Raw genomic sequence first — 21,290 nt, 5'->3', positions numbered from 1 at the left:
GTTCTGTCAAACAGTCATTAAGTCCTACCGTAGCAAAACCTAGGCACTCCGTTTTGTGCCACCTAAACACGGCCCAGGAGACTGGTTAAGCTCTAGTCAGACAGAACTGGGTTGTGTTCATTAGGGTTAGGGTTACACACTGTAGCAAAATGTTTTGCAACTGAAAAAAAAGAACAAGTGTTCCTTATTGGACAAGTTCCGTTTCGGACAGTTAGTACCTCTCCGTGTCATTCTGTTTTCTTACGTTTTGTGCCAACTGAACACGACCCAGGACACGTTACAAGACAACAGCTCCTCAACGCTTTATTAACCGGTTATTTTATTAGGACTCACTCATTAGCTATTGTTTTATAGTGGAATCAAATCAAGAGTTATACTTGTGTTGTGGCTTGTCTTCATAATTGTGGTGCTCTGTTTATATGTCTGTTATATACTGGCTGTGGATGTATCATGTTGAAATACGAGCGCTCGCTCCATACGTAAATCCATGGTTCAATTCCCTGCTGTGGAATATGGCCGTAGTTGATGTTTGACACTTGTTATGTTGATGGGGAGGTTCAGTATATCACGAGGGGTAGATGTACGCTGATTAAACACGCCATTTACATTTGGTGTCGCGCTATTGTTTGTTGTACATATCAGGAGCCGCCAGGAAGTGGGTTAATTCAACACATGCTTACATTGACCAGTCTCACCAGTTAGTTCTCCTTGCCCACACACACTCCTAATGACATTAGTGTTTCATTTCTGTCTGCGGGATGGCAAAGATTTATCACGATATGTTTTGGTTTGCCCCATAATCTAAACGTTTGTGTCTTTTTGTATATGACGGCATTTCATACACATTGAGGCTGAGCTATGGTTTGTTAGACATGAAGCCTGGTTTAAAGTTTATATCCTCAAGGTCTTAACATTCGAGCTCTTCAGTTTACACAAAGGTTGATGTTTTCTTTTGGGCCCATCGGGAAATTTCATAATTCCATAACAAAGTGTTAAACTGTGCACAGACACACAATCACATTCTGGTGAGTTCTGTGACCTGCCGTTCCTTCTAATCCTTCATAACATCCTCTGAGAAGCATAGAAAATAGAATATCATATATTCTGTTTGGCGCTCTACGATTACAGACGACCCCCCCTTTCAAAAAGCGTGGAAACCCCAGCCCACGCACACACACGCTAGGTTTTGATGCCTTTTATCGGCATGCCTGCCTGCAGCGTGGTAGCAGGCAGGCAGCAGATGAGCAGTCTGAAATGTAATTTCCATGAGTAATGGCACAGCTCAAGTGTTGCGACTAGCGTCTGACTAGCTGTCTGAGGGACGACAGTGGCAGTCCCAGATTAAAGGACCTTCCGCTCACCGACACACACACACACACTCACACACACTCACATATCCACTTGCGTTCTAAATGTACTTTACACCGTATCTTCTCTTTCTCTCTCTCTCTCTTTCTTTCTGTTAATTAGCTATCTCGCTAAAGTGTAGCTTCTCACTCTGAAGGTCACAGTCCTCTTTTCTCTCTACCTGGCTGTCATGATGTGGGTACTCTGTAGTCACATTCTAATGTAGTGTCCCACACACTGAGACTGGGGGCTTGATCTCAGAGCATCTTGTCAGTGTTATTCCAATGAGAAAATGGCTTACTGTGATAGTGTTCTCCCTAACTAACTAAAAGGGTTGATTTATTGACTACAAATGTGAGACAAAACTATTCTAGAATGTACTGTATCCAATATCAGTACATGAACATGAAATAACTTGGTGAAAGGACGGTTCAGGTTGTCTCTACAGTGTTTAATGTCCCTCGTCTGTCTGTCTGTCTGTCCAGGAGTTGATCCCAGAGTTCTACTACCTCCCTGAGATGTTTGTAAACGCCAACAACTACAGCCTGGGGGTGATGGAGGACGGGACTGTGGTGTCTGACGTGGAGCTGCCGCCGTGGGCCAAGACCCCCGAGGAGTTTGTACGCATCAACAGACTGGTACGTCACACACACACACACCACACACACACACACACACACACACACACACAGCAGTCCTCCTCCTCACATGCCATCAAACCACTCCTCTGAAGCCCTGTCAGATCCCTACCCCTCCTCCACGCTAGGCTAGCTTAGCAGGATATGCTAATGAAAAGAGACAGTGTTATTTCCTGTCCAGCTCCGGTCCCTTCCTGTTACCTGAGCCTCCCGCTCCTCTGACATGACTCTGCTTTGCCGGCAGACTTATCAAAGACAATCTCACACGGCCAAGGGGTTATTGAGGAGGAGGATGTAGTGTCCTGTTTCTGATCTCTCCGTCCTGTCCCCAAGCACACCAGACCTGTGTATATTTAGTTGTTGTCAGAATTACTGTCGTAGTTTTATAGCACCACAGTGACTGCAGTGTCCTCTTACACACAGAGAAGCAGCAGAGATTGTGCTCAAGATTAGATTCCTCCTCTCTCCCATTTCAGACGTTCCAGAAGGTCAAAAAGCCCCATATTTTTCTGGTGTCATGCTCAAACTGTTTGCCACCTCTGTTTAAACCACTGCGTTGAAGATTGTAAAATAATAACGTCTCAAATAGTCTACTGGCTTCCTCCCCTCTCTCCTTTCTGAAACAAGGATTGACATAAACCACTTGTGAGTCTTGAGATGCTCTTCCAGAGACATAGTGCAGAGCTAATAACCATGGAGCCATGTCCAGCCCTGCCACCTAGTTTAGTGATGCTACTCCTGGCATGTCTTGTAGGACCTAGATACTTCCCACTTCTCTCCAGTCTCTGCCCAGTGGTAGTAATGAGTGGCTGATGAGGCAGCAGGGAAGGCTGTGGTGATCAGGCTGTGCTCTGTGACCTGTGTGGTGGTGTTAATCAGGACGCTGATGGGACCCAGCCCACGTCATTAATCACACAACCTAAGGTGTGACACGCCAACGCCACAGAGATGGGGGGGGGGGGGGGGTTCGGTAAGCACTCAGACACGCCTACACAGATTGCTATCGTCAATGTACTCGCACACATGCACATAGACTCATTGCCACACACTCGCAGATGGACAGATCTATGTCTGACACACACACACACACACACACACATTTCCTTCCATCTGGGTGTGTTATCCACAGTCAGATGGCTTGGCTGTGTGGAGGTTAGACAGTTGGACATAGTTCTGCTACAGCAGTGTGTGTTCTGTCTGTCTGTCTGTCTGTCTGTCTGTCTGTCTGTCTGTCTGTCTGTCTGTCTGTCTGTCTGTCTGTCTGTCTGTCTCGTGGACAGATGATCTATAGAACAGGCTGTTACTGCAGATGTTACACTAGGTAGTGGGACCACTGGAGCCTATAGCTAATTAGCGTGCCAGGGCAGCATTTGGCTGGCTGACGGTTTGACTGTCGTTAACCCCCCAGCGCTGTAAGGTGCACCGCTCTGTGACACTGTCTGACTGCAGCGGCGGGGGGGATTCAGTGACGGGGTTCATCACATGGAACTCAAATGTCCTTATCAGGTCTTAACGGTCCCCCTTACCGCTAAGCATAGCAGGAACTGATCTCTCCCATAGGGTATCACTGAGCCTGGTCATCAAATGTGTTTGTTGCTGTGATTCAACTGTTGTGTATCCGTACTGGTCTAGTTTCCCTTCACTGTAATTCCCATGGTGCTCTGCCCTCCTCCAGGACAGAGGCAATTATGCCCGACCTAGAACAGACTCACACACGCCATTACAGTGCAGATCGATCCAGCCCTTTGTTTCTCTCCTCCACCGTGTGCCAATCCAGCCGGTATTGATCCATCCAACGCAGCAGAGCAGCAGAGCAGCGAGAGTAGAGAGTAGAGGACAGGCGGGGAGAGAGGAGGTGTTGAAGATGCTCCTAATAAAAACAGGATGTCAGGGCTCAAGGCTTTGTGAGAGAACCACACAATGGAAGTAGATCAAACGATAGTTGAATTTCATTGGTATTTGCCTACTCATCTTTGTTACATTCAAATTCAACAATTTATGGTGTCAGTTGTTGTCAGTATAAAAAAAGAACGTGATCTGCATTGATGAAGAGCCGTGTTTCAATTATCTGTTGAAACTATCTGTTCACGTCTTTTGTCTGGACGTCTTAATGCATTTCCCATTAATAATACTTCAGTAGGAACAGAAGTTCCTTTAGCTGATGTGTTCCGGTGGGACGTGGTATGGTGACGGAACAGATATTATTGCCCGCAGGGACAGAGCTGTCAGTAGTGTGTCTGTGGTGTCTAGAACAGCCCCCCGCTCCCCAGCTGTTATGGAATATCTGACAGGCCAACACACCTGGGGCTGACCGAGACAGACTCTCCCTCAGGAGAACGACGAGAGATATTGTTCTCCGTCTTGCTAAATGTTATTTCAGTACCTCCTCGTTAAGACTGTGTGTAGGCTGGATGTCACAGCAGGCTTCCCTTTACGGTGGTAGAAGGAACGGAGGGAGGGACGTTGACGTTGACGTCGTCGCCGAAACACGTTGGCGTGTCACAAGATGAGTGACAACTCGGATACGATGGAGAATGTACCGCGAAAGAGAAAGGTATGCCGGTTAGTTTGATCTGTAATGGACACGGAGTGTCTTGAACGCTCCTGGGCACTAACCCTCTCATTCTGGAGAAGAGGTCCTCCTCACATACTGCCACCATTAGAGGAAGTTAGTCCCATCACCCTGGGGGGGGGGGGGGGGGGGGGGGGGGAGGTAGAGAGAGAGAGAGAGGGGGAGGGAGAGGGAGAGAGATAGGTGGGATCGGGGGGTGGGTTTCCCCTCATGACTGATAGCTGGCATTAGAGGGTTCAGCTGGCTCCTGTGACATTATGAGAGAGAGAGGGGGAGAGGGAGGGAGGGAGAGAGAGAGAGAACGAGTGAGACTGAAGGAGATGAGCAGTGAGGGGATGAGCAAGAGAGTCTGAGATGAGAGGGGGAGAGTTAATGGGTCTGTTTGGCTCTTTTAGCTTGTCGTCTGCTCCTAATGGCCCAGCAACACCAGTCACGGAGGGAGGGAGGGAGGGAGGGAGGGGAGGGAGGGGCTGAGTGCCAGAGCTGCTCCGCGCGTTAAGCACCATAGATGATTAACAGCTAATTAAAGCCCAATCTGGGAAGGCCATTAAACCCTCCACACGGTAGAGGATTGTAGCGCCATGTAAAATGGCAGGTTGTTTTTCCATTTTGCATCAGGGAGAGTGTGTGTGTGTGTGTGTGTGTGTGTGTGTGTGTGTGTGTGTGTGTGTGTGTGTGTGGTGTGTGTGGTGTGTGTGTGCGTGTGGTGCGTGGTGTGGTCTACAGCTGGTGCAATGTTTTTGTTTGTGAAATTAGCCTGTATTAGTTTCCATATGTGAAGATGTAGGCCTCATTTATTTTACATTGAGTAAAGGAGAACACGATGTGTTCCACTGCCATTTATTTTGGGGTATTTGCATCTTGTGTGCTCAAGTTTCATAGATGTGTCATGTTCACAGTATTCTGCAGTAACCAACCATCCACACAGTATTACTGCTGCATGCCTTTGTCTGAACACCACTACATTCCTCAGCCTAACTCCCCTCTACACCCCTCTACTCCCCTCTACACCCCTCTACACCCCTCTACTCCCCTCTACTACCCTCTACTCCCCTCTACACCCCTCTACTCCCCTCTACACCCCTCTACTCCCCTCTACACCCCTCTACACCCCTCTACACCCCTCTACTACCCTCTACTCCCCTCTACTCCCCTCTACACCCCTCTACTACCCTCTACACCCCTCTACACCCCTCTACACCCCTCTACTACCCTCTACACCCCTCTACACCCCTCTACTCCCCTCTACTCCCCTCTACACCCCTCTACACCCCTCTACTCCCCTCTACACCCCTCTACTACCCTCTACTCCCCTCTACTCCCCTCTACACCCCTCTACTACCCTCTACACCCCTCTACACCCCTCTACTCCCCTCTACACCCCTCTACTACCCTCTACTACCCTCTACACCCCTCTACTACCCTCTACTACCCTCTACACCCCTCTACTACCCTCTACACCCCTCTACTACCCTCTACACCCCTCTACACCCCTCTACTCCCCTCTACTACCCTCTACACCCCTCTACACCCCTCTACTACCCTCTACTCCCCTCTACTCCCCTCTACACCCCTCTACACCCCTCTACACCCCTCTACACCCCTCTACTCCCCTCTACACCCCTCTACACCCCTCTACACCCCTCTACTACCCTCTACACCCCTCTACTACCCTCTACTACCCTCTACACCCCTCTACATCCCTCTACTCCACTCTACACCCCTCTACTCCCCTCTACTCCCCTCTACACCCCTCTACTCCCCTTACACCCCTCTACTACCCTCTACACCCCTCTACACCCCTCTACAGCCCTCTACTCCCCTCTACACCCCTCTACACCCCTCTACTTCCCTCTACAACCCTCTACACCCCTCTACACCCCTCTACTCCCCTCTTCACCTCTCTACTACCCTCTACACCCCTCTACTACCCTCTACATCCCTCTACACCCCTCTACTACCCTCTACACCCCTCTACTACCCTCTACTACCCTCTACACCCCTCTACTACCCTCTACTACCTTCTACACCCCTCTACTACCCTCTACACCTCTCTACACCCCTCTATTCCCCTCTACACCCCTCTACTACTCTCTACACCCCTCTATTCCCCTCTACAACCCTCCACCACCACCCCTCTATACCCCTCTACAACCCTCCACCACCACCCCTCTATACCCCTCCACCACCACCCCTCTACACCCCTCTACAACCCTCCACCACCACCCCTCTACACCCCTCTACAACCCTCCACCACCAACCCTCTACACCCCAACCCTCCACCACCACCCCTCTACAACCCTCCACCACCACCACTCTACACCGATCCACCACCACTCTACACCCCAACCCTCCACCACCACCCCTCTACATCCCTCTACTCCACTCTACACCCCTCTACTCCCCTCTACTCCCCTCTACACCCCTCTACTCCCCTTTACACCCCTCTACTACCCTCTACACACCTCTACTACCCTCTACACCCCTCTACTCCCCTCTACACCCCTCTACACCCCTCTACTACCCCTCTACACCCCTCTACTACCCTGTACAACCCTCTACACCCCTCTACTACCCTCTACACCCCCTCTTCACCTCTCTACTACCCTCTACACCCCTCTACTACCCTCTACACCCCTCTACTACCCTCTACACCCCTCTATTACCCTCTACTACCTTCTACACCCCTCTACTACCCTCTACACCTCTCTACACACCCCCTACTACTCTCTACACCCCTCTATTTCCCTCTACAACCCTCCACCACCACCCCTCTATACCCCTCTACAACCCTCCACCACCACCCCTCTACACCCCTCTACACCCCTCTACACCCCTCTACACCCCTCTACTACCCTCTACACCCTCTACACCCCTCTACTACCCTCTACACCCCTCTACTACCCTCTACACCCCTCTACTACCCTGTACAACCCTCTACACCCCTCTACTCCCCTCTACACCCCTCTACTACCCTCTACTCCCCTCTTCACCTCTCTACTACCCTCTACACCCCTCTACTACCCTCTACACCCCTCTACTACCCTCTACACCCCTCTACTACCCTCTACAACCCTCTACACCCCTCTACTACCTTCTACACCCCTCTACTACCCTCTACAACCCTCTACACCCCTCTACTACCCTCTACACCCCTCTACTACCCTCTACTCCCCTCTTCACCTCTCTACTACCCTCTACAACCCTCTACACCCCTTCACCACCACTCTACACCCCAACCCTCCACCACCACCACTCTACACCCCAACCCTCCACCTACACCCCTCCACCACGACCCCTCTACACCCCTCCACCACCACCCCTCTACACCCCTCCACCACCACCCCTCTACACCCCTCTACTACCCTCTACTACCCTCTACACCCCTCTACTACCCTCTACTACCTTCTACACCCCTCTACTACCCTCTACACCTCTCTACACCCCTCTATTCCCCTCTACACCCCTCTACTACTCTCTACACCCCTCTATTCCCCTCTACACCCCTCTACTAATCTCTACTACTCTCTACTACTCTCTAAATCCCTCTACACCCCTCTACACCCCTCTACTCCCCTCTACTCCCCTCTACTCCCCTCTACAACCCTCCACCACCACCCCTCTATACCCCTCTACACCCAATCCACCACCACCACCCCTCTACACCCCAACCCTCCACCACCACCCCTCTACACCCCAACCCTCCACCACCACCCCTCTACACCCCAACCCTCCACCACCACCCCTCTACACCCCAACCCTCCACCACCACCCCTCTACACCCCTCCACCACCACCACTCTACACCCCTCCACCACCACCACCACTCTACACCCCAACCCTCCACCACCACCACCACTCTACACCCCTCCACCACCACCACCCCTCTACACCCCTCTACCACCACCACCACCACTCTACACCCCAACCCTCCACCACCACCCCTCTACACCCCTCCACCACCACCACCACTCTACACCCCAACCCTCCACCACCACCCCTCTACACCCCTCCACCACCACCCCTCTGCACCCCTCCACCACCACCCCTCTTAAATCCAACCCTCCACCACCACCACTCTACACCCCAACCCTCCACCCCTCAGGCTCCCCTAAACACGGCTCCTTGATTGACCCTGGCTTATACAGCTCCAAGATGAATTACCCTCATTGTAAATACATCGGTTTGGGATGTACCCAGGATTATGGCATTGTAAACAGGCCCATGGTGGAGAGACCATGTCTTTACCTTAACCACACACACACACACATACACACACAGACACACACACACACATACACACAGACATACACACAGGGCTCCCAAGTGGCGCAGCGGTCTAAGGCACTGCCTCTCAGTAATAGAGGCGTCACTACAGACACCCTGGTTCGATTCTAGGCTGTATCACAACCAGCCGTGATTGGGAGTCCCATAGGGCGGCGCACAATTGTCCCAGCGTCGTCCGGGGTAGGCCGTCACTGTAAATAAGAGTTTGTTCTTAACTGACTTGCCTAGTTAAATAAGATACACACACACACACACACACACACACACACACACACACTTTACTCTGGTCTTGATGTTGCGTGACACAGAGATCAGGGGCGATTGTTGATTTTACCACAGGGTCAGGGGAGAGGTTAAGAACTTGATCCCCCCTCGCCAGATAACTAGACGTCTCTGGTCACTGTCATGTTCCACCAGCATTCCACAATATATGACAAATACCCTCTCTGTCCCTCTTTCTCTCTCTCTCCTTCTCTCTCTCTCCTTCTCTCGCTCTCTCTATCTCCTGATCTCTCTCCTCTCTCTCTCTCTCCTCATCTCCTTCTCTCTCTCTCTCTCCTCATCTCCTGCTCTCTCTCTCTCCTGATCTCGCTCTCTCTCTCTCTCTCTCCTTCTCTCGCTCTCTCGCTCTCTCTTTCCTCCTCTCTCTTTCCTCCTCTCTTTCCTCCTCTCTCTCTCCTCTCTCTCTCTGTCCTCCTCTCTCTCTCTGTCCTCCTCTCTCTCTCTGTCCTCTCTCTGTCCTCCTCTCTCTCTCTGTCCTCTCTCTGTCCTCTCTCTGTCCTCTCTCTCTCTCTCTGTCCTCTCTCTCTCTCTCTGTCCTCCTCTCTCTCTCTGTCCTCTCTCTGTCCTCCTCTCTCTCTCTGTCCTCTCTCTGTCCTCTCTCTGTCCTCTCTCTCTCTCTGTCCTCTCTCTCTCTCTCTTCTCTCTCTTTCTTCTCTCTGTCTTCTCTCTCTCTCTCGCTCTCGCTCTCGCTCTCACTCTCTCTCTCTTTCTCTCTCAGATCGGTTTATGGTTAGGGCAATAGCAGGTGATCATGTACTTTGGCTTAACCAGCCACAGGGGCTACTGGTTCCTACTGGTTCCTACTGGTTCTACTATTCACAAACATGCCCAACCTGGAAGTGGACTATGTCCTGATCTGATAGATGTCTGAATAGGATGAATATTTGAACATGATGAATACATATTTCCCCTTCAGTTTATTGTACTCCTTCAGGGTGGCTCCTCTCACTCATCTAATCTCTTGTACCTCTGCTGACAGCCCAGTAAACTACACGCATGGGAAAGGACCGTAAGGCCGTAAGAACACGATGCTCTGACCTCTTTAGAAAGATTCTGCCCAGCAGAAGGAGTGACAGGAACATCCACCAAACCACCCAGAGAGAGAGAAATGTAGAGGGGGGAGACCCCACTCAGGGGCTGCTTGGTGGGTCAAACCAGTTGACTGATGAAGCAGAGCGAGACAGAGTTGAACACAGGTCTGCTCTCCAGTCCCGCCACGGCTTCTCCTAGTCCCTTTGGAAGTGTCAAATATCTCTCAGGCAGTCGGACAGGAACACTCCCCTCAGGTAACTGGAACAGACGAGACGATCGTCTTCTCTGTGGAGTGCCTGTTGACGGCAGCTTGTCCTTTAGTGTGAAGTACAGTAATGGGGACACACACACACACACACCGTTTGTTTGTTGGGAGCATCACACTCTCGTACGCCGGCGGTTGGCTGTGAGCTTACTACGCCAGCCAGCCGGGATCAGTGAGCCAACCTCAAAAGCATGGGCCTGGCCGTGCTGAGAGACGAGAGCCACTTTAACTTGACCCACATGGTGTTATTCACTGAGGCCCCGTAACATTACCCACCCTACTCACTGTCCTTCTCTGTCCAAGCACTGAGGCCCCGTAATGTTACCCACCCTGCTCACTGTCCTTCTCTGTCCAAGCACTGAGGCCCCGTAATGTTACCCACCCTGCTCACTGTCCTTCTCTGTCCAAGCACTGAGGCCCCGTAATGTTACCCACCCTACTCACTGTCCTTCTCTGACCAAGCACTGAGGCCCCATAACGTTACCCAGCCTGCTCACTGTCCTTCTCTGTCCAAGCACTGAGGCCCCGTAATGTTACCCACCCTGCTCACTGTCCTTCTCTGTCCAAGCACTGAGGCCCCATAACGTTACCCACCCTACTCACTGTCCTTCTCTGACCAAGCACTGAGGCCCCGTAATGTTACCCACCCTGCTCACTGTCCTTCTCTGTCCAAGCACTGAGGCCCCATAACGTTACCCACCCTACTCACTGTTCTTCTCTGTCCAAGCACTGAGGCCCCATAACGTTACCCACCCTACTCACTGTCCTTCTCTGACCAAGCACTGAGGCCCCGTAATGTTACCCACCCTGCTCACTGTCCTTCTCTGTCCAAGCACTGAGGCCCCGTAACATTACCCAGCCTACTCACTGTCCTTCTCTGTCCAAGCACTGAGGCCCCGTAACGTTACCCAGCCTGCTCACTGTCCTTCTCTGACCAAGCACTGAGGCCCCATAACGTTACCCAGCCTACTCACTGTCCTTCTCTGTCCAAGCACTGAGGCCCCGTAACATTACCCACCCTGCTCACTGTCCTTCTCTGACCAAGCACTGAGGTCTGTCAACTCAATATGCTGACAGCCCCTCACGCAAAGTGTGTCAACATATGGGACAAGGCCATTATCCAAAATGGTTGAAGTCTGTGAGCATGTGAAAGAGAGGGGTAGATTGGGGGGTGTTTTGGTGTGATTGAGTTGAGCTGTGTGTCAAACATTTTTTTTCTTCCTATCAGACATTTTGAAGTGATGTTTGCTTTGCTGATCGTATCGTGCCCCTGGCAGATTTATAGCGCTCCCCCCTACACAGAGGTGTCATCAGGGCTGTGGGAAGTGTCAGAAGGAAGGGAAGGTGCGTGTGTGTGTGTGTGTGTGTGTGTGTGTGTGTGTGTGTGTGTGTGTGTGTGTGTGTGTGTGTGTGTGTGTGTGTGTTTTTTTCCCACACGCCACCCTACCAGGCTGCTCTGCTCCTCTGGCATGACCACCGGCTACACGGAGTCAAAGTTCACCCATGTTTACATTCGCCCTCTCATCCCCACAACTCTCTCTCCCAATACAATCAGGCAGGCTCTAGCACGGGGACACCCGTAATGCTCACTCCCTCTCTCTCTCCCAGGACCCCCAGAGGGACCGCTGTGAGAGTTGACGTTAGCCGCTAATACCGCTAACTGCTAACAGCATAGTTCCTGAGTTAATGAGTGAGAGCACCGAGTTAGCCTAACGTAGCGTTAGCCTAGCTTAGCGCTGATCCATCCAACCGGCATGGGAGGCTACAGTATAACAGTACAGGGCCTGCAGGCAGGGTGGGAACGAGCTACAGCGTCTGGTCAACATCAGCCAGCGCTCTCTGAAGGGGTATTGTCATATGCGAGGGCAGACATGTTTACTGTGTGCTCTGTGTTTTACGAGCTCTAACCCCTCCTCCTCCTCCTCCTGCTCTCTCCTCCTCCTCTTCAGTGATGTAATGGAGGAGGCTGAGGGAGCCTGAGAAATGGCATGATCTATGGCCGCTGACACACTCACTCGCTAATGCTGTCTCTCTCCCTCTTGCTTCCTCTCTCCCATCATCTCTCGATCCCTCTCTCTCTCTCTCTCTTCCCCTCTCTCTCTCTCTCTCTCTCTCTCTCTCTCTCTCTCTCTCTCTCTCTCTCTCTCTCTCTGTCTCTCTGTCTCCCTTCTCTCTCTCTCTCTCTCTCCCTTCCCCTCTCTCTCTCTCTCTCTCTCTCTCTCTCTCTCTCTCTCTCTCTCTCTCTCTCTCTCTCTCTCTCTCTCTCTCTCTCTCTCTCTCTCGGTCCATGCACGGCCTGGCAGGAGGCTTTTCTGCAGCACTGCAGTTTTTGCAGAGGCTTTCTTTCTCTTTTCTTTTTCCCTCTCTCCCTCCCCCTCTCCCTCCTTACCCTCACTAATATTCCATCTCTTCCTCTCTCCCTCCCCCTCTCCCTCCTTACCCTCACTAATATTCCATCTCTTCCTCTCTCCCTCCCCCTCTCCCTCCTTACCCTCACTAATATTCCATCTCTTCCTCTCTCCCTCCCCCTCTCCCTCCTTACCCTCACTAATATTCCATCTCTTCCTCTCTCCCTCCCCCTCTCCCTCCTTACCCTCACTAATATTCCATCTCTTCCTCTCTCTCTCTGGGTGTTTGAGGTGGATTGTTGGACAGGTGGCATCTTTACCCCACTCCGTCCCTAGCCTAGGTGTCCAGTCAAGCATGCAGGAATTAATGTTCCCTACACACACACACACACACACACACACACACACACACACACACACACACACACACACACACACACACACACACACACACTGACCCTCATCTACACTCAGGTCTGCATTTCAAAGACGTGGCGTTTGACAAGGACGTCAAGTTTAGGTCATCCATCACACAGGGCTCAATGACCCCCAATATCAGCTCCCCTTCCTCCTCTACAGACATCAATCCCCCAGTCGTCTCTATTCACTCTACTTACTATGCTCTCATCTCAGCTCAGCTCATCTCGTTTTCTCATCACAAACCACCTTCCTGCCTGATGTGGAAGGTCATCACAACTTTATTAACACCGGAGCAGCTTAACAAAAGTCATGTTTAAAGGTGCAATTATTCTTTTCTAATATCTCTAGTTGCACATGATAAACCCGTAGTGATCTACAGTGAGATTCGATGGAGGAAATTCAACTGAGAAAACCTCAAATAATAATCATGTTGTATGAAATCTGCATGAAAATCTTAAATCGGTCATAATTCTGATTATTTTATTCTTCCAGTGTCCCAATCTGTACTGGATTGAATTTTACTGTTACATGTTTATTTTATTCACTGTGTAAAGATATTGATAGCATTGATAATTGGTTATGTACCGTGGAAGTCTCGTCTCTCTCTATATATTTAACTTCGAGGTTTATTTTCTATGTGAAGTGAACACAGCTGTTTGCCGGTAATGGACGTCCGGTAGTGGTTCTCCCGTTCATACAGTCGGCTCTCTTTACTCTCTCTATCCTTTAGTCTATTCAATGGCACATCCTGTAGGAGTCTGAACCATTTACATCAGGGGATAAGTGTAAAAGCTATCCCAGCTCAAGAGGCTTTAGATTGGGGTAGAACTTCGAATCTAGCCTGGGGCTTCTGTTTTTGGGAAGGCCCAAATAACATACTTTTCCCGATTTGTTAGTTGGAGTGTACGGATTCTCTTTTCACCGTTTACTGATAAAAAAATAAAATAATAAATATCCTGCACTTTAGATGTCTGTGTGACGTCATTTCCTATTTCTACTTCCACCACCAAAACGCGTACTAATAGTACAGTAAGTGTATATATATATTTATTATTATTAAGTGGTCCGCTCGCCCACGTGTTGTTCACCTGAATTAATGAACCTCTCCGGCAGAAATAAAGGGGGTTTATAGTACAAGTTAGTCACCTCCATAATATATTTGAATCATCTGAGCACCTTCAATCCGTAACCCAATCACATCAACTGCGTTACCCAGAAAGAGAGCACTCTAAGTGGACACGGAACACGACTGTCAGACCCCCTAACTAACCACTCCAGTCTGCTCCACAGTCATTTGAGACAGCCTCGTTCTCCATTCTCTGTCTCTCCCAACAGCTATCCAAACAATTCCCCATCCAGTACGTTCTGCCACTAACTCCAACTAATGGTACCGTACATGTATGCCTGTCCCTGGGATACGCCCGGAGTGTTTACGGAGCTTTTATTCATCTGTTACTCACAGACTTACTGTAGATGCTAACAGTGGTGACGTGTGTGTTAGCTTGTTAGCCTTATTCTAGGTGAGTGATGCTCGTCTCGGAAATGGAGCTATAGGTCTGTTGATGAACCGATTTACTCATCACCCGTTCTTCCTGCTTAGTTTGACCCTGAGTCTGGAGCTGTGATTGGTTGGGTGGGTTTGGGATGGTGTGTTTGTTTGTGTAACTGAAACAGTTGGGTAGTCCCAGGTAGTCCTGCGTTAATCTTCGTCAGACCCACTTCTGTGGATTTCGGCGTCTTTTAGAGGGCACTAGTCGTTTTTCATATGGAAGTTGGGAACTGATGTAGGCTGTCACACAAAATCGGTGTGTCCCAGAGTTGACGTCTGTGTGGGCCATGTCAAAGCTTTATTGCATTGGTTAATTGAATCAGAACCATAGCACTTTCCCACTGTCTGCTCTTTACCATGAATCATACACACCACTTTAGACTCGACCCACAGTCTACAGTACAGTATATGCCAGGCCTCCCTCCAAGTCCCTCCAAATACTCTGTGACATGTTTGTTTTGGGGAGATTTTACACAATCACAGCTCACTCTGCTTCTCGTCACCGGCCAAGCAGGATATTCACCCTGCTGTCTCGTCTCGGGTTCCACTTAGACCAGCGAGACGTGTGTGTGTGTCAGGTTCCACTCAGCGCAGTGTTACAGTATGTGTGTCTGCCTGATGACCTGTACCCAGAAGTCTCAGGGTTGTAAGCTGCGTGATTGGGGAGCGAGGGAGAGAAAGAGGAAAAAGGTGCGTGTGCACGGGGGCACGTGCTTGTTTGTGTGTGTGTGGGAGTTTTCCCAATGAGGGGCCACAGAGGCAGAGCTCAGAGCCTGGGCCCCCAGGACGGGAGAGGGGAACTGGGGCATGACGTAAGGAATGAGAGCCAAGGAGGAGGCAGCAGCCGTGGAAGCTAACATTCCATTTCCTTTATTCACATACCTGCTGCAAACTGACGTCGTGCTCCTCGGCTACGGCAAGCTAATAGGTCCTTTAATCAGACACTCGTCAAACGCAGCAAAATGAAACCCCAGATGAAAGGAGCAGGAGATGCCTGGAAAGGAGTGGAGGAGAAAGGGGGGGGGGGGAGGGGAGACGGAGGGAGAGAGAGAGAGTTATTATTCTTTTGGAACTTTTGAGGTTGGGGTGGAAATATTATATGGGTATCATGGGGATTTCTGTAACTTGTGGGTTGGTTGTTTGATCTGATAGTGTTACTTAGCTGGGATCTGGGAGGGGGGGGGGGTTCTTAGCTGGGATCTGGAGGGGGGGGGGGGGATTCTTAGCTGGGATCTGGGAGGGGGGGGGGGGGTCTTAGCTGGGATCTGGAGGGGGGGGGGGGGATTCTTACTGGGATCTGGAAGGGGGATTCTTAGCTGGGATCTGGAAGGGGGATTCTTAGCTGGGATCTGGAAGGGGGGGATTCTTAACTGGGATCTGGAAGGGGGGATTCTTAGCTGGGATCTGGAAGGGGGGGGATTCTTAGCTGGGATCTGGAAGGGGGGGATTCTTAACTGGGATCTGGAAGGGGGGGATTCTTAGCTGGGATCTGGAAGGGGGGGATTCTTAGCTGGGATCTGGAAGGGGGGGATTCTTAGCTGGGATCTGGAAGGGGGGGATTCTTAGCTGGGATCTGGAAGGGGGGGGATTCTTAGCTGGGATCTGGAAGGGGGGGGGATTCTTAGCTGGGATCTGGAAGGGGGTGATTCTTAGCTGGGATCTGGAAGGGGGTGATTCTTAGCTGGGATGTGGAAGGGGGGGATTCTTAGCTGGGATGTGGAAGGGGGGGATTCTTAGCTGGGATCTGGAAGGGGGGGATTCTTAGCTGGGATCTGGAAGGGGGGTTCTTAGCTGGGATCTGGAAGGTGGTGATTCTTAGCTGGGATCTGGAAGGGGGGGATTCTTAGCTGGGATCTGGAAGGGGGGGATTCTTAGCTGGGATCTGGAAGGGGGTGATTCTTAGCTGGGATCTGGAAGGGGGGGATTCTTAGCTGGGATCTGGAAGGGGGGGATTCTTAGCTGGGATCTGGAGGGGGGGGATTCTTAGCTGGGATCTGGAAGGGGGGGGATTCTTAGCTGGGATCTGGAAGGTGGTGAATCTTAGCTGGGATGTGGAAGGGGGGGGTTCTTAGCTGGGATGTGGAAGGGGGGGATTCTTAGCTGGGATCTGGAAGGGGGGGATTCTTAGCTGGGATCTGGAAGGGGGGGTTCTTAGCTGGGATCTGGAAGGGGGGATTCTTAGCTGGGATCTGGAAGGGGGGGATTCTTAGCTGGGATCTGGAAGGGGGGTTCTTAGCTGGGATCTGGAAGGGGGGGTTCTTAGCTGGGATCTGGAAGGGGGGAATTCTTAGCTGGGATCTGGAAGGGGGGGATTCTTAGCTGGGATCTGGAAGGGGGGGATTCTTAGCTGGGATCTGGAAGGGGGGGGATTCTTAGCTGGGATCTGGAAGGGGGGGGATTCTTAGCTGGGATCTGGAAGGTGGTGAATCTTAGCTGGGATGTGGAAGGGGGGGTTCTTAGCTGGGATGTGGAAGGGGGGGATTCTTAGCTGGGATGTGGAAGGGGGGGATTCTTAGCTGGGATCTGGAAGGGGGGTTCTTAGCTGGGATCTGGAAGGGGGGATTCTTTGCTGGGATCTGGAAGGGGGGGATTCTTAGCTGGGATCTGGAAGGGGGGGTTCTTAGCTGGGATCTGGAAGGGGGGATTCTTAGCTGGGATCTGGAAGGGGGGGATTCTTAGCTGGGATCTGGAAGGGGGGAATTCTTAGCTGGGATCTGGAAAGGGGGGGCTTCTTAGCTGGGATCTGGAAAGGGGGGGCTCCTTAGCTGGGATCTGGAAAGGGGGGGCTCCTTAGCTGGGATCTGGAAGGGGGAGATTCTTATCTGGGATCTGGAAGGGGGGGGGATTCTTATCTGGGATCTGGAAGGGGGGGGGGATTCTTATCTGGGATCTGGAAGGGGGGGGGATTCTTATCTGGGATCTGGAAGGGGGGGGGGATTCTTATCTGGGATCTGGAAGGGGGGGGGATTCTTAGCTGGGATCTGGAAGGGGGGGATTCTTAGCTGGGATCTGAGCTGTTGAATATTCTGTCTATATACAGTGTGGGTATCTGATTTGACTCTGTCCATTGTGTTGGGAGTAGATCGTTTCTGAGGAGTGTAGGAGTGCATAAGCCTGATGAATGTCCGCCCTAATCTAGTTGTAATCAATAGGCCTGTCACTCAGCCTGCACTGGACATGTGTTCGATCCCACACATGCAAATGAGGGGATTGATTTGTTATGTGACATTTTAACATTCTTACAGACAGGTTTCCTTAAGTCCTTAAAAAGGTTAAAAAGGTTTTTTTAGGGCCTGGTAAGGAAGAGGAAAGCATTCAGTGGCACCCCATTAAGAGCAGTGAAATCCACCCCTATAAAGTTCGATGTATGGACAATGTACAGGTAACCGCCAAAATAAAGGAAACACCAACATAAAGAGTCTTAATAGGGCGTTGGGCCACTACGAGCCAGAACAGCTTCAATGCCCCCTTGGCATAGATTCTACAAGTGTCTGGAATTATATTGGAGGGATGTGAAACCATTCTTCCACAAGAATTTCCATAATTCAGTGTTTTGTTGAAGGTGGTGGAAAACGCTGTCTTAGGCACGCTCCAGAATCCGAATTTGTCTTAACTGACTTGCCTAGTTAAATAAAGGATAGTCAAACCAAACACACACGCACACACCCTTTAAACCCCCTATGGTCCTTTGAGACCCCTCTTTCAAAGTCACTGACATCTCTTCTTCTAGACATGGTAGCCAAAGTAATCAGCAACTAGGCATTTTTATACATGACCCAAAGCATGATGGGATGTTAATTGCTGAAATTAACTCAGAAACCAGACCTGTGTGGAAGCACCTGCTTTCATTATACTTTGTATCCCTCATTTACTCAAGTGTTTCCATTATCTTGGCAGTTACCTGTATGTCACTGGTTGGTGGTCAGTCCCACTGTCCTAGTTTTACCACTATTAGCCTATTCTGGACTGTAGGTAGGAAGAAATGTGTCTGTCGCTAATAGGAAAGATGATAGAGCCTCTACATTGTTACTTTGCTATCTGTTACATGTCTTTGGTAAACATTACGTTTTTATGATTTAATCATTTTTCAAAATGATTCAATTCATTTGGGAGAGTTAAGGGTCGAACGGCGGCTGAACCTAGTCTCTCCCTCCGGACGTCTGTCAACGGGAAGGCTGCAGTCATATCCCAGATCTCCCACAATTCCATGGGGCAGGCAGCTGTGAGCGGCTCACACACGGCCCAGCTCAGCAGCACAGGAAGTCTGGCAGCTATTGGCTGACCCAACCCAGACCGTAACACAGTCGCAACCAGTCGGCACACACTATTAGTCAAGTGTTTCTTGGTCAGAGCAGGTCACCCCCGAACACATGCACACACGCACACACACTACTGTAAGCTTAGACACACACACACACAGGTCACCCCTGAGCCCCTGTGTATATGAAGGTAGCCCCGCTCCCCTTCCTCTCTGTAACATCAGACAGCCGTAGAGGAAACGTGAGCATGGCGTGCCGTCACTGTTACCCAATCCTGTGTTTTCATTGGAACCAACATCACAACCCAGACAGAGGAATTTGAGGAATACAGGATTGCTAAAATGAGAGCCGGGGAAATTACACCCCACTTTTCTCCCCCCAGAAATCTATTAATAGAATGTTTTGTGTCATTTAGAGCAAGATTTAAAAAAAAATATATATATATATTATTGGTAATAATTCACCACTATAAAAATGTGAAATGTCTGGCATTTAAAGCTTTACACATGACCAGGCGACAAACAATTGTCAGTTGGCAACAAAGGGATCTCTAAACCTTTGACGATACACAGCAGTTGGGGATAGAAGCCTCCTGATAACAGTAGTGTCGTGATATTTCGCTGCCATCCACCCCCTGCCAGGCATTTACATAAAGGCATGCTAAATTATTCATTAATTATCAGAGGATTCCCGGTGGAACAGGATGAAACAGACAGTGGCTGCTAATTGGCCCATCAATAACCCTGCTGCCTGCTGGATCTCACCTCAGGAATCTGTCTCTCTCTAGTCTACACAAGACTTCTGTCTCTCTCTAGTCTACACAAGACTTCTGTCTCTCTCTAGTCTACACAAGACTTCTCTCTCTAGTCTACACAAGACTTCTGTCTCTCTCTAGTCTACACAAGACTTCTGTCTCTCTCTAGTCTACACAAGACTTCTGGCTCTCTCTAGTCTACACAAGACTTCTCCCTCTCTAGTCTACACAAGACTTCTCTCTCTCTAGTCTACACAAGACTTCTGGCTCTCTCTAGTCTACACAAGACTTCTGGCTCTCTCTAGTCTACACAAGACTTCTGGCTCTCTCTAGTCTACACAAGACTTCTGGCTCTCTCTAGTCTACACAAGACTTCTCTCTCTCTAGTCTACACAAGACTTCTGGCTCTCTCTAGTCTACACAAGACTTCTCTCTCTCGTCTACACAAGACTTCTGGCTCTCTCTAGTCTACACAAGACTTCTGGCTCTCTCTAGTCTACACAAGACTTCTGGCTCTCTCTAGTCTACACAAGACTTCTGGCTCTCTCTAGTCTACACGAGACTTCTGGCTCTCTCTAGTCTACACAAGACTTCTGGCTCTCTCTAGTCTACACAAGACTTCTGGCTCTCTCTAGTCTACACAAGACTTCTGGCTCTCTCTAGTCTACACAAGACTTTTGGCTCTCTCTAGTCTACACAAGACTTCTGGCTCTCTCTAGTCTACACAAGACTTCTGGCTCTCTCTAGTCTACACAAGACTTCTGGCTCTCTCTAGTCTACACAAGACTTCTGGCTCTCTCTAGTCTACACAAGACTTCTGGCTCTCTCTAGTCTACACAAGACTTCTGGCTCTCTCTAGTCTACACAAGACTTCTGGCTCTCTCTAGTCTACACAAGACTTCTGGCTCTCTCTAGTCTACACAAGACTTCTGGCTCTCTCTAGTCTACACAAGACTTCTGGCTCTCTCTAGTCTACACAAGACTTTTGGCTCTCTCTAGTCTACACAAGACTTCTGGCTCTCTCTAGTCTACACAAGACTTTTGGCTCTCTCTAGTCTACACAAGACTTCTGTCTCTGATGAAGAAGGGTTTTTAGATGAAGGCTTGGTGGCTGAAAGATCTTTATCTAAACGAAGAAGGGTTTTTAATATAATAATACTTTTAGCAAAAAAGGACATCTTTAATTTACTATCTGTAGAAACTACAAGAATAGAAAGGTTCAGAAACGTTGTCAAACATCACAGCACAGTTGAAAACTATATGGCAAAGGGGGGTTGAGGCTAGCTGAAGGATGGGATTAAAGTCAAACAAAAGAGAACTATTGTAAAATACACTGCCCCCTCCCCCACACAATTAAAAAATAATAATAATAATAAATGAAAGAGATGGTTCTCCCGCAACCGTTTTGCTTGTTGATCAAACGGGTCTGGGAGAACACAAGGTAGAATTGCCAATGGGCCTCTCTTTTAGCAGCACAGACTGAGAGGATTTGAAAGTCGACGGTATAGTTCACTATACCTCCGCAGGCACTACCAAAC

At 49.9% G+C, this 21,290-nt stretch overlaps 1 protein-coding gene across 1 annotated transcript in view; it reads left to right on the top strand.

Moving 5' to 3' along the window:
• Positions 1–21,290, top strand: part of LOC106602365 (lipopolysaccharide-responsive and beige-like anchor protein) — a 333,282-nt gene that overhangs the window by 262,546 nt on the left and 49,446 nt on the right. Inside the window, 1 exon segment of the mRNA XM_082974174.1 lies at positions 1,833–1,985. Coding sequence (XP_082830300.1) covers positions 1,833–1,985 — 153 coding nt within the window.

The sequence above is a fragment of the Salmo salar genome, chromosome 04, assembly GCF_965601325.2.
Source record: "Salmo salar chromosome 04, fSalSal1, whole genome shotgun sequence".
Lineage (NCBI taxonomy): Eukaryota > Metazoa > Chordata > Actinopteri > Salmoniformes > Salmonidae > Salmo > Salmo salar.
Note: the sequence above shows the minus strand (reverse complement) of the source record. Positions and strands in the feature narration are given on the sequence as shown.